Source organism: Cyphellophora europaea (genome assembly GCF_000365145.1).
Source record: "Cyphellophora europaea CBS 101466 unplaced genomic scaffold supercont1.1, whole genome shotgun sequence".
In the NCBI taxonomy this organism is placed as follows: domain Eukaryota; kingdom Fungi; phylum Ascomycota; class Eurotiomycetes; order Chaetothyriales; family Cyphellophoraceae; genus Cyphellophora; species Cyphellophora europaea.
This window is the reverse complement of record NW_008481797.1, coordinates 1325913-1337920: the sequence shown is the minus strand read 5'-3', so window position 1 is coordinate 1337920 and position 12008 is coordinate 1325913. Positions and strand designations below refer to the sequence as shown.

Here is a 12008-nt window from a genome sequence, read left to right as displayed (position 1 = left end):
TGATAAAGGGACAACGAAGCAACAATGAGCATGAGGTTGTGGCTTTGTCACTACGTTAAACAACGCCAGGTCGAGATAGGCCGATGACAATCGTGGGGGGCAGCTCACTGTAGCCTGAACCTTAGCCGCGCTCGAAGAGCAAAGGCATCTTCAGTCGCGAGAGTCACCAAAAGCATTGAAGACTACCGCTGGACTTTCACTTTTCGATGATGCCACGCAGACGCGGGCGGAGTAGTATTTAACGTCCTTGCAACAAAGTCGTTTGTTGCCTGTGTTATCTCTCGTCGTCAACCGAAGCCCCTTTGTATGGCGGTCTTCATTGCGGAACGCGCTCACTGCACCTCCGATGCCTCAGCCTCTTCCTGCGCAGAGGTGCGGGCATCTTCCTTCGCGATCTTCTCCTTGACGCCGAACACCTTGTTGATCGCCTCGCTCATGATATGAACATTGTAGTCGATGAGTCCTTTCTTATCCTTGGCATCTTTCTCCTTGATAAGGGCAACTAGGGTGAGATAGCTGCAGAACATTAGTGGCTTCACAAGCAAGCGAACACTCAACGTACCGGTTGACCTCTTTGAGGATCACCATAAGGGAGGGATCGTGGGAGAATGTCGTCGAAGCTTCCACCTCATTCATCTGAGCGCCCAACTTCTTTGGATTCTTTCTGGGATAGTTGAAGAGGTCGATGGTATCGAGCACGAAATCGATCATGGCCGAGCAGATATCGTATGAGCCCATGTCTACAGGGCGCGTATCGCTGGCAACGTAGATCTTGCTGTTGATGTCGAAGAGATATGCCTTCTCGATTCCAGTTGCGTCGGCAAGAGTGTTCAGCAAGTTCTGGAGAGTGTTGAGCTCGGGAATCAGCTTCTGGATCACACGGCTGAGAGCTTCAAAGATACTGGAGTCGAAGATCGAGGTGACGTGGTAGGTTACGCGAGGATTGATGTAGCCGGCATCGGCGAGCTCGTCGCTGACTCTGGAGGTGATGTCGGTGTAGACGTCGCCTTTCATCTCATCAGGCAGGCCGTCTGTCTTGTGGATGAAGACTTCGACGAGGATCTCGCGATAGTCGGTCTGCTGAAGATTCATGATTGTCACAACCAATCGGTTGAGAGAGTCGTTGTAATCATCTTGCGCATCGATGACCCAGATAAGTGCGCCGATGTTCTTGAAGATCTCACCTGAATCGAAAGCAGGGTCGAAGTAATCGAGTTGGCCAGGGAAGTCCCAAATCTGAAAGTCCATGAATGATCTAGGGATTTTAGATTGGTATCCCCGTACGTTGGGGACAATGACTTACTCAAAGACCTCTTTGAGAATACGAGTGGTTGACTCGATGAAGATCGTCTCTTGCGGAGGGTGCTTGTGGAAGACGACGTTGGTGATGGATGATTTGCCGCTCCTGAAAAATCAGATTAGCAATAGTACCACGATGGACGAGACCAAAACTTACCGGCGCTGGCCCATCAAGAGTAAGCGAGGCTTCATATTGCCTTGCATGATTGCGCGCCAAGTTTGAGCAGGAACTTCTGGCTTGGAGATCTCGTCTTTGTGGTCAGACACGCGTAGGCTGCCAGCAGTTGGGGCCTCCTCGGAGTCTTCGGAAGGTGGTGTAAGTTTGGTGGACAGACTAAAGGTCTCCTGCGAGAAAGGTTTAGAGGTCTCTGCAGAAGAGTTGTTAGTTTTCAGCTTGACAATTTGCTCGGCGTTTTTGTGAAATGATGCAATGACTGCGCAATAAACATAACTGGGTTTCATACGTCGCTCTCCAACTTGGTGGTGCAGCAGGTCCTGATTCCTGAACTTGTTCAAGCTGGCTTCTGCCAGGCGCCGGGACAGCTCTTCGTCGGAAGAACTCATGGTTGGCATGATATGTTCAGAGGGGACAGGGGTGAGACACAAAAATCAACATCGAAAAACGCCCGCCTATTCACACGCTGGCTGTGACAACTTTACAACCATTCACTCGCGAGGCTGAGCACAGCCTTATCTGATGAGCCAGCGCATGAAGCCGTTGCGCCATCTTGAGCCTGAGCTTCGGGCATTGCGATCGAAAACGGGTACACCGGGGCCAAGTACGGAGAGGAATAGTGCCTACCTTATCAAGGATACCACATCTGCGTCAAGTTCTCCATCTCAGCTAGTGAAATCGCTCGCAGGTTACAATGGCAGTTGCTCGTCGCCACAGAAGATTACGTGTTTAGGAATGGCGATGTAGTTGACGCAGGAGGAGGAAGCATGGATGAATCGCGCGGTCGCTCGTTCCCTGTATTAGTATCGATGTGCGAGACGCTTGCGGCGGGTAGTACATCAGCAGCTCACCTGCGTTGAAGCGGAGCCAGCGGTTGATGACAGGATCAAGTCATCGAGCAGTCCTTTCCAAGAGTTGTGGTGGTGCAAGATGAGATGAACCTCAGCGAGGCTGAAGGCGAGGCTGTACTTGGCATTCTTGGCATACGGCCTTCGGAGAAACCTGCGTACCGGTTCGTCTGCGAGGTTCGTTACGAGTGACGTGCGGCCAACAGATCATATTTGATTACTGATTCGACAATAGATGACAATCCAGCTGACTGGCGAAAAGAGACTCGTCGCCACTCTTCTTAAAGGATCTGGCAGTCGGGTGTGTGTGTAAGATCAGGTACGCGAGATGCCGGTCTATTCCGTTAAAAGTTCGGCCGCCTAAATGCACTGATCGACTAAAAGTGGGACAAACTCAGTTCCGGAGGACCTTCATGTGCCGAAGTGACGGGAGTTGCCTTAAAAATTTCTCAAATCTATACTACAAACTCAACATCGCGGACTTATCTTGGGTTGTCGACGTGGGCAGCGGTGCACAAGCACCGGTAGCGCAAGCATGACGCCCCCCACTCAGCACACCGTTATTTTGAACGGCGGCACGAAGCCTTTTGGCGTGAAGGGTCCCAACATTTTTCCGCCCTTGTTCACCACATGCCACGTTGATGATGCGACCAAGACTAATCCAATAAGCTGACCGACCCTCATCGTCCCGCTTTATCAGCCTTCGCTCCAGTTTCGGGTTCTCCGTCCGTACCCAGCGCACTGGTCTTGCCAATCATGAAACCGACCGTATATAAGCCCAAGCCAAGCACGCCAGGGTTATCGGATACGCTCGATTGAATGCAAAAGGAGAGGTGATTCATGCGCCTTGACACATTTTGAGCACCGCAAACCGCGATATATCTTATGTCAACCACTCCGGCTTCTTGTTCGCACGGACTCGCATAGAACCTCCTCTGAAACCCTCACGTACATATAGACCGCAGACGCACTGACTAGGCGCATACACGTTATATGTGTAAACAATTCGCAGTCGGCAGACGCTCGGTATCAACAGGCTACGTAACCCTTGAGGTGGATGAAACGGCTATTCGAGATGAACACCATGGACAATGTGCCATGCCAGCCTTGTTGGCTGGTCGCGCTTCCCCAAGAACTTCTCTTTGGCATGATCGACTATGTGCGCGAACTCGATGATTCTGCTGAGCAGGTACTGACTGCCGCAGATCGACCGCAAACGAGACCTGTACAACCTGTCGCGGACGTGTCGTGCCCTTGAAGACGTCTGCCTCCGAAGACTCTACGCACGGGTCGACGTCGAGATCTCCAAAGACAAAGCGTCCTCATGGACCACAGGTTCCCTTCTGGCAGTACGGCCACACGTGGTTCATGTCATGAAAGAGTTGGTGATCCGAAATGGATCGCTGGACCAAAGCAAACCCATCTACAATCGCAGGCACGCATCCGATGCAGGCACGGTCGAGGCCTACGCCACAGACATCTTGGAATGGGTTCCAGTAAACCAGCTGCGAGCACTCTCGTAAGTGTGTCTGCATGAATGTTTGACAGGATGGCTTACAAAGATAGGTTCCTCCACACCGCTCCCATGAGCTCTCGAGTGCTCGGGGTCTTGGCTACTAATCACTGCCAAAGCCTTCGCGAACTCGCCGCGTATGACCTTGGTTGTCTAGCAAGTCAGAGCCTCAACCTCCCGAACAAACTGACGGCACTGGAATGCCACTCCATGCAAGATGGGCGCATTCTTGAGAATCTTGTCAGCATCAACAGAAGTTCACTAGAGCGACTGCGCATAGGCCAAGAGAAAGAGCTGGTACAGCAGTATTCTCAGACTAGGGTCGGCTTCCTGGCCCAGGCACCACAATCGGCGACTTTGTTCAGATCCATGTCTCTGGGCACTTTGCCCAGTTTGAGGCAATTGGACTTGTGCGGTGTTGATGTGTCACCACTCGTTCCACTCGAGGTGGAAGACGCGCTTTTCTTCTGCGAACTAACACGAATCTCCCTCGAGTCGTGTCCCGGCAGTGTGCAGCTGTTACACTGCCTCGCCAACACATTCAACTTCGCTCGGGACTCTCCACTGGCTTCGAATCCGCAACCAATTGTGCAATTAAAGGACTTCCTATTCCGGAGCGAATCGCCTACTACCCAAGTCAAAGAGGCGCTTCTCCTCTTTCTAGACTCTTTTACAGGGCTACGGACCTTGTCCCTGCTTCTTGAAAATGCATCCGTCCTCGAGCGCGTTTCAACCATCTTGTGCCAGCAAGGCCCTACCCTGGAGACACTAGTCCTCGAGTCTCGTATCCAGCCTCGTGATAATCTAGGCCTGGACACGTCACGACCCTTTGGCTCTGGTGGCTACTCGCAAGAACTCTGGGAACAAGCCATAAACGATATATGTCAGCTCTGCCCAAATCTGGTCGAGCTCGGCATGGGCTTTCCTTGGGATGATGAGGTGGTAAGGCTGCGCAAAACGCGCCTGCCAACACTTCCATTCCTGAAGACGATCCACATTCGGAACTTTCCAGAGAACCACGCTCTCTCGCAAGTCGGCGACTACACCATCAAAGAGTACGCTACTAAATTTGTCGACTGGGTGTTTCCCACGTTAGTTGGCGGCAGCAAGCCCGCACTTGAAACGTTAGCCATTGGGCCGACGGTGTACGAAGGCCGATGGAAGACAGGCAGTAGTAGGCGGCAGCCTGCGGAGTTCCAGCGTACGCACTTTTTTGGCATTGATTGGGGTCTGACGAGGTTCCGACGCTGGAACTTCATGGTGAGCCCGGTAAGCGAGAAATACATGGAAGAGTTACGGGGACAAAAGCCCCTCACTGGAGTATTTGAGCAGGTTTGGCTGAAATGAGGCACACACGAGGACTGGGTTTTTCGCGATGGCGCTCACTGATAGATCGTATAACTGCATGGCTCGCGGATACTGCATGGTTTCCTCCTCATGAAGATGGAACTGAGGAGGTGAACTCGTATCCAAGCATTCAGCTCCTGCAACTCCTCTGCAGTCTGTTCAACATGACACACCTTGGACCCCATGAAATCACGAGCAAACCGTGGGGGTCCTAAAAGGAATGGATTTTGTGCAACTCAGAAACTCGGAATTCGAGGCATCTAAAACCGGTTAGCTCATCGGCTCCGGAGAAATCGCGGCAAAACTTTTTCTCTAGAATTTCGAGAAAGTCAGGCAGTATTTGCCCGCAGTCGTTCTACAGCACTCGTTTACCCTCGCATTTCGTGTCTGGCGTTTGGACTGCATGTGAATGCGCATTTAATGGCTCGCCTAGTATAGAGGCTGTTCCATCGCTCATCGTGAGCAAAAACGCCGGCTATGGCGACCACTTTCGCGCAACAGCTGCGGAGTATCGCCGCCCAATCTACGAACGAACTTGACCTCCGCGCCCGCCGCAATGCCCACGCCGAGTCTCTGATTTTTGAGCGCAGTGTTGCGGTCAAGCAAGATTGGGACACTCTGTACCAGTTATGCCTGGAGGCATTCCAAGAACTTTGCACGCTCGACGCTCGATTCCGAGACTTCGAACGCAGCCTCTTCTCTCGGCAGTCGAAGGACCAGGACCGAGAACAGCTGAACAAGGCTCAGAACGAAGATCTAGACAATGTCATTGAAGTCTGTCTGCAGACTCTCGGGTCACGGCTTACGCTCCGCCCCGGAGTACGAGCATTGGAATGGCTGATCAGGCGGTTTCGCATCCATGTCTATAATATCAGAAGCCTACTCCTGACGGCCTTACCACACCACGAACATCCTCTATTCCAGAACGTTCTGAGCCTCATATCACCCGACCGACTGGTTGACGAATGGAAATTCCTCAGACCATACCACAAGAATGCAGTCACCCTACCAAGACATGCTGTTGTGTATGCTGCCACAAACAACGAAGGATTCTTTTCCGCCTTGAACAATTATACGTTATCATCTTGTCGGAGAGGAACATCACATCCCCTGCTCATGCGATTCTGGAGCGGGCTCATCGTGGAAGCTGTGGCGGGCCGGTTGAACCAGGCAAAGAGCGGACGCCAGGAAGTTCAAAGGCAACGCACGGAAGACGTCTTGCACAAAGTTCTACCCGTCTTGGACGAGGGCTTGACGACGCACTTTTCCCCAGATCTCACGCTGACATGCTTCGCGTTAGCGCTGGTGCTTGCGAATACTGGCATGTTGGACGACGGTGTCATCGACTCTCTTGTGGATGGCATCAGCAAGTTGTGTGCACAGTCTGCTATCGGTTCGGCCCAAGCATTGCCTGCGATTGCTGTTCTAGTATCGCAAAAGTCCGATCCCTTCGTCCCACGGAAGGTCTTGACCCTCTTGTCGGGGCTTAGTGATCTTGAAGCTCTGTTTTCCGACATCAGCCAGCAGTACCCAACCCAGGCTTTATTCCTAGGTGTTATCAGAACCACGTTGAGGACCATGAAGAAAAAGAACGTTGACGAAAAGGCTGCATTTCTGCGCACATTGCTACATGCAGGCCCTGCTTTCGAGTCCACGGCTGGGATGGTTCAGTGGCTGCTCGCGATCGTGGCCGAAATCCAGCGCCTCGATCCACGGGAGGCCCCGCAGAGCACAGTCCGTTACCGTCTTATCTCACTGCTTCAGGAAGCTCAGGAGTCTGAGCGAATGTCCCCTGCTTTTGTGCAACTAGCTTCCGTCAGCAGAGACAACGGTCTCGAAATTGAAGATCTGCTGCAGACCGCTATTGCTCCGCCTAATCCGGCGCCAGCGCTGAACAACGTTATGGACATCGACCAAGACTTGCATGTCAAATCAGGACTAGACCTGGCCAGTGCCGCTCTACCTCCGACCCTGCCAAACGAAGTTAACTTTCTCTCTGTGGATGCGCCTCCTATTTACAGCCAGCTGCTTGATGTCTTGCGCCTGTGCAACAAAAACGAAGACTCTCTCTTGCACTTCTCCAAGTTGGAATTATGGCATCGGCCCTCATCAGAAACCGAAACTTCGCAATACACAGGCTTTCTCATTCGTGTCGCCCTTAGCGAATCATCCGCCAACGCCAGGACAGATTCTACCACATTACTTGCACGAGATATTGCCACTCAAGCAGGTCTTAACGCTCAAGCTCTACTTCCGTATGCGTCTGTCCTTCTTGCGGATCCTTCTCCTGCAGTGAGAAGACTAGCTGCCGCAATTGTTATCGCAATACACAACGCTGCCACAACTGAGACACAAGGAGCCCCTTCATCAACAGCTCTGGAGCTTTATACCCCACAGCAGTCCACAAAACTTGCATCGTTGACTTCAAAGCAGCTTTTGGAAGTTCTCCAGCAGGTGTACTTGCCAAACATTGAGGAGTTTGCCACAGATGAAGAGCAGATTGCTCTTGTTCTGCAGCACGCCTTAGGTGGCACTGTTGACCAGGCTCTGAAGTCGTCCAAAGGTGGTGTAATGGAGCTGAAGAAGGGTCTACGACAAGCTTTTTTCGATTGTTTGACGAGTCATGCAAACCATGCACCGTTTCTGCGTGTAAAGACCGGAATGATCAAGATACTGACAGGTGTCTCCAAGGCGGGTTCAATCCGAAAGTCTGAAGCCCTACTTCCGATATTGAGCGAGTGGGCCAGATTGGGATCAGCCGAAGCCCGAGCTTGGGCTACTAGAGAAGGTCTGCAGCTTGCTACCATCGACAAGAGCATGGCCAGTCTGATATCATCCAAAGAGCGTGATTCCATAAGCCGCGTTCTGGATTTCCTCGAAACGAGGAAGGGCCAGACTCGCGACGAATTCTTGACCTCAATATTCGATCGCATTGTTGAGATCTGGACCACATTAGCTGAGGACGTACAACAGCCCCTCGCCCTCAAAATCTACGATCTTGCGCTTACGAATAAGACACCGCTCGCCGGGCCTGCCCGGGCTGCGCTGCAGCAGGTACGATTGTCTACAGAGGCCCTGCAGGCGTTGCTCAGCTCTGCCATCGCCGACTCGCAAGAAATGCAAGACCAACCTCATCCGAAGAGACGAAGAAGAAGCAGCAGCCACGGCGTGTCACGACCAACTGTCATCGCCACCTCGTTCAGAGAAAGTCTCTCCCGCCTTTCGTTAGCGTTGGAGTTGATTGATAGCTCCAAGCCTGAAAATCGCCCGGCGCTCCTGCCTTCTCTGGTCGAAACGCTTTTGTACCTTCGACGAGCCAGAGACCGCATTCATACCGAGTCTCCATACTTATTGACACTGTGTCTTGGTGCAATGCTAGCCATTGTTGACAAATTAAAGACCGCTCGCAGACCGAACATTGATTGGGCTAATATCCGTGCCGATCTTGTCGCGGAATGCGTCAGAAAGACGGAAAGTCCTCAAGTCCAGACGACTGCTCTGATGCTGTCGGCATCCTTGGCATCAATTGCTCCGGACAAGGTTATACATCACATTATGCCCGTCTTTACGTTCATGGGCGGCAAGATGCTGGCTCAGGAGGATCAACTCTCCATCAACGTTGTCTATCAGGCAATTGACGATATCATACCTCCCTTAGTGGCCTCCTTAAGGCGGCAAGATGCCCAAAACATATTCCAGTCCACGAAAAGCTTGCTTTCGAGCTTCGTGGTAGCGTTCAATCACATCCCAGACCAGCGAAAGGTATCACTTTACCAGCGCTTGCTGACGCAGCTTGGTCCAGAGGATTTCGGCTTCGCCATTGTTGCCATGCTTGCGGACCAGACAGCAGGTGATAGGGCCTTCCAAAAGTTCCTAAGCCTTCTATTTGCTGCTTTTGAGCCGCGAGTCTATCTGGAAGCGTATAGTAAGCTATTGTCGCTGGCGGAGGATATGTATGCCCATCAGCCTCGCATCGCCGAGTCTATTCTGGGTGTAACCTCAGGTACTCCTGCAGTCGATAAAGAGGCGAGGGCAATGAACCTGCTGTCAACAGCAAAAGAACTCATCAGCAGCAAAAGCATGAGGTCACGCGTGTCGAAACTCTCAAAAACAGACACTCCTGATGCTAGCGCCCTCGCGGAACAGTTCAGAGGATGCTTGAGACAAACATTGCAAAGCGTACAGGATGTTCGCAAGCATGCCAACAATCTTCAGATGCCATCCGGTCAGTGTCTAGTGGCGTTGCTAGAACTTGTGTCAATCAAGCAGTTGATCGAGTCGCTATCAGCTCTACTTGACGAGATTCCACAGACCGATGCCAACCTGAAGCCAAAAGCTATGCGATTGTTGGCCAGTCGGCTGGAATCAAAATCTGGTACAGACTCGGCAACGGCCGAAGCTGCATTAGGATATCTCAGCAAGCTTGAGAGCGTGGTCACTACCACTGACGACCAAACTCTGAAATTTACGGCCATTGAGTGCATCGACCGCATATGCACCAAGTATGGTCGCCGAGATATTGATGCTGTAGTATCGCCCGCCGCGTCTCTCGCTGGTGAAGCCGGCTTGGGATCCGATGACAACATCATATGCACTACTGCCGCACATACCTTGGCCTCGATGCTCGAGATCCTGCGCGATGCGGCTGTCCCCATCGTGCCCTCCGCGTTTGACTATGCTTTCAAGCTCATCGAGCGTAGTGCCGCCGAGAATGGCGAGGACGAGTCTGTTCTCAATGCAGCGTTCATACTGGTCGGATCAATTGTCCACAATATTCCGTTCATGGTATCAGAAGATAACTTGGACCGAATTTTGACGGTGTCAGCTTTAGCCGCAACCTCGTCTTTTGCAGGCGCCACCGTTACTACCATGAATGATATGCTAGACGAAGTTGCGAGGCAAATTGACATTGACACGTTGACTAGCGGTATGCTCCGCACATGGGTTGAGGTCGTTCAGCACGGCCTCGAAGCCGTTCTCCCTATCCTCACAATGTACGGCACCGCCGTTCAGCATCATGCCAAGGGCGACGTTGTCAGATCTGCCGACAATGTCTCCAACATCATCCTGCAAGCCTTCGACCTACGTCGGACCCAGCTCCTGACTGAGTCCTCCAGCTACTCCAGCTCCGACATCTGTCAGGTGGAGGCCAGCCTCAACAACCTCACGCTCGCGTTTATATACAAGCTTAGCGACGTCACTTTCCGTCCTCTATTTACCTCCTGGGTCGACTGGGCCACCAAAGTATCCGATTTGTCCCTGTCACCCGGAACCCTACCTGTCGCCAAGCTCCACCGACAGACGACGCTCACGTCCTTCCTCACTCATTTCTTCACCACCCTCAAATCCATTGTCACCTCCTATGCCTCCTATTTGATCGGTCCTGCGAACGAAGCTCTCGCCGAAATCAGCAAATCTCAGCCATCCGACTCTTCTAGCGTGGCACTTTATGCGAACCTGCTCGCTGCGCTTCGGGCCGCATTCACCCATGACGCCGACTCTTTCTTCGCCACGCCATCGCATTTCGAGCCCCTAGCCAAGAACCTTGTTTCGCAGCTGCACCTCGCGTCTCATAAGAGTTTGCGACCGCTGATCTTCGAGCAGGTCATACCCACGCTTGTCTCTTTCGCAAGTGCGGTGCAAGAATCGCCGAGCCATCACCTGGCGCTCAATCACTACCTCGCCCGATTGCGGCATGCTGATTCGAGTCATGTGCGGCTTGCGAGCATCAGGACGCACATGGCGATGACAGAGGATGGGGAGGTGGGCGACGAATGGGTCAATAACGTCGTCAGCGGAACGGTCAGCGGGGAGGGGTTGGTTGAGGGCGAAAAGGCTGGTGTGGGCGGATCTGGAGAGACGATGATTTATGTTAGTGAAATGCTTGAGGACGACGACGAAGAGGTTGAGAAGGAAGTCAGACGGTGGGTTCGCATCGTGAGGGAGAGGTTGGGCGAAGAAATATTCGAGACCTGATGTGTAATAGCAGAGATGAAGTATCTTTGGTCGTTGTTACACACCAGATCACCAACAGCATAAGCGCTACCACGGGATACTGTGCTGTTCAGACAGACGGCAGGGGAAGCAAGAAGACACTACGATTTTGGTAGCCAACTCGTAGAAGTGGCAGACATGGTACTGGCGCAATATTTATGTCTAGACTATGTGCAAACAAACGCATGATTGTCACATCTGCATCAAGATGCACGGATCATTGGAAGGCGGGAATGTACACTGTTACTTACGACAACAGAGAGCTGAAATAAGCTGTGAATGAATCGGTGTCTTCAATGGAAATAGCGGCGCTGGTTGAACGGTGAATCAGGGACACCCCCATGTTGATGATAGATGGATGCAAGGCTACGAGGCGGAAAGGGGTGGGGCTTGGCGTTCGTTGCCTTAATAAGGCCACCATCCTACTAGTGTGTACGAATGTCTGAACTCCGGTCCGATCAATTATGATTGGGAAGAAGAAGTGAGAGCCGGAGCGCGGAGCTGAAGTATCTCTCTCTCGCCTTCCAAGGACGCCTGCCTTGGCCCTTTGAACGTTATAAGCTTAGCCTCTATTACCACCGGTGAAGTCTGCCTGCCACGACACCTTTCAACCCGCTCCAGAGTTGGACGTGCGTAGAGCCACGTACGAGCCTGTTTGACCTTGGTACTCCCCGGTGCGACGCATGCGTGCTCGAGTGAGCGCAAGCCGTTGCAGGCGACCACTCTCTGATGGTGACGAGCGGCCGTCCGTATGGATAGCAAAAACGCGGATTCAAGTCTGTCTACAAAGTCTGCCTACCATGGAGACTCTACGATGCGGGTGACCATGCGT

General features: G+C 52.4%; 3 protein-coding genes across 3 annotated transcripts; 2 read left to right on the top strand and 1 right to left on the bottom strand.

Annotated features, from left to right (window-relative positions):
- Nucleotides 1-332: 332 nt before the first annotated feature.
- HMPREF1541_00482 (uncharacterized protein) lies at nucleotides 333-1863 on the bottom strand (the record flags this gene model as incomplete). Its single annotated transcript, XM_008712788.1, has 4 exons — nucleotides 333-516; nucleotides 563-1255; nucleotides 1304-1405; nucleotides 1457-1863. The coding sequence occupies 4 exons, from the start codon at nucleotides 1861-1863 to the stop codon at nucleotides 333-335; spliced, it is 1386 nt and encodes a 461-aa protein (XP_008711010.1).
- A 1543-nt stretch (nucleotides 1864-3406) lies between these two features.
- HMPREF1541_00481 (uncharacterized protein) lies at nucleotides 3407-5182 on the top strand (the record flags this gene model as incomplete). Its single annotated transcript, XM_008712787.1, has 3 exons — nucleotides 3407-3481; nucleotides 3528-3841; nucleotides 3889-5182. The coding sequence occupies 3 exons, from the start codon at nucleotides 3407-3409 to the stop codon at nucleotides 5180-5182; spliced, it is 1683 nt and encodes a 560-aa protein (XP_008711009.1).
- A 477-nt stretch (nucleotides 5183-5659) lies between these two features.
- HMPREF1541_00480 (uncharacterized protein) lies at nucleotides 5660-11158 on the top strand (the record flags this gene model as incomplete). Its single annotated transcript, XM_008712786.1, has 1 exon — nucleotides 5660-11158. One exon carries the CDS (start codon nucleotides 5660-5662, stop codon nucleotides 11156-11158), a length of 5499 nt encoding a protein of 1832 aa, XP_008711008.1.
- Nucleotides 11159-12008: the final 850 nt, after the last annotated feature.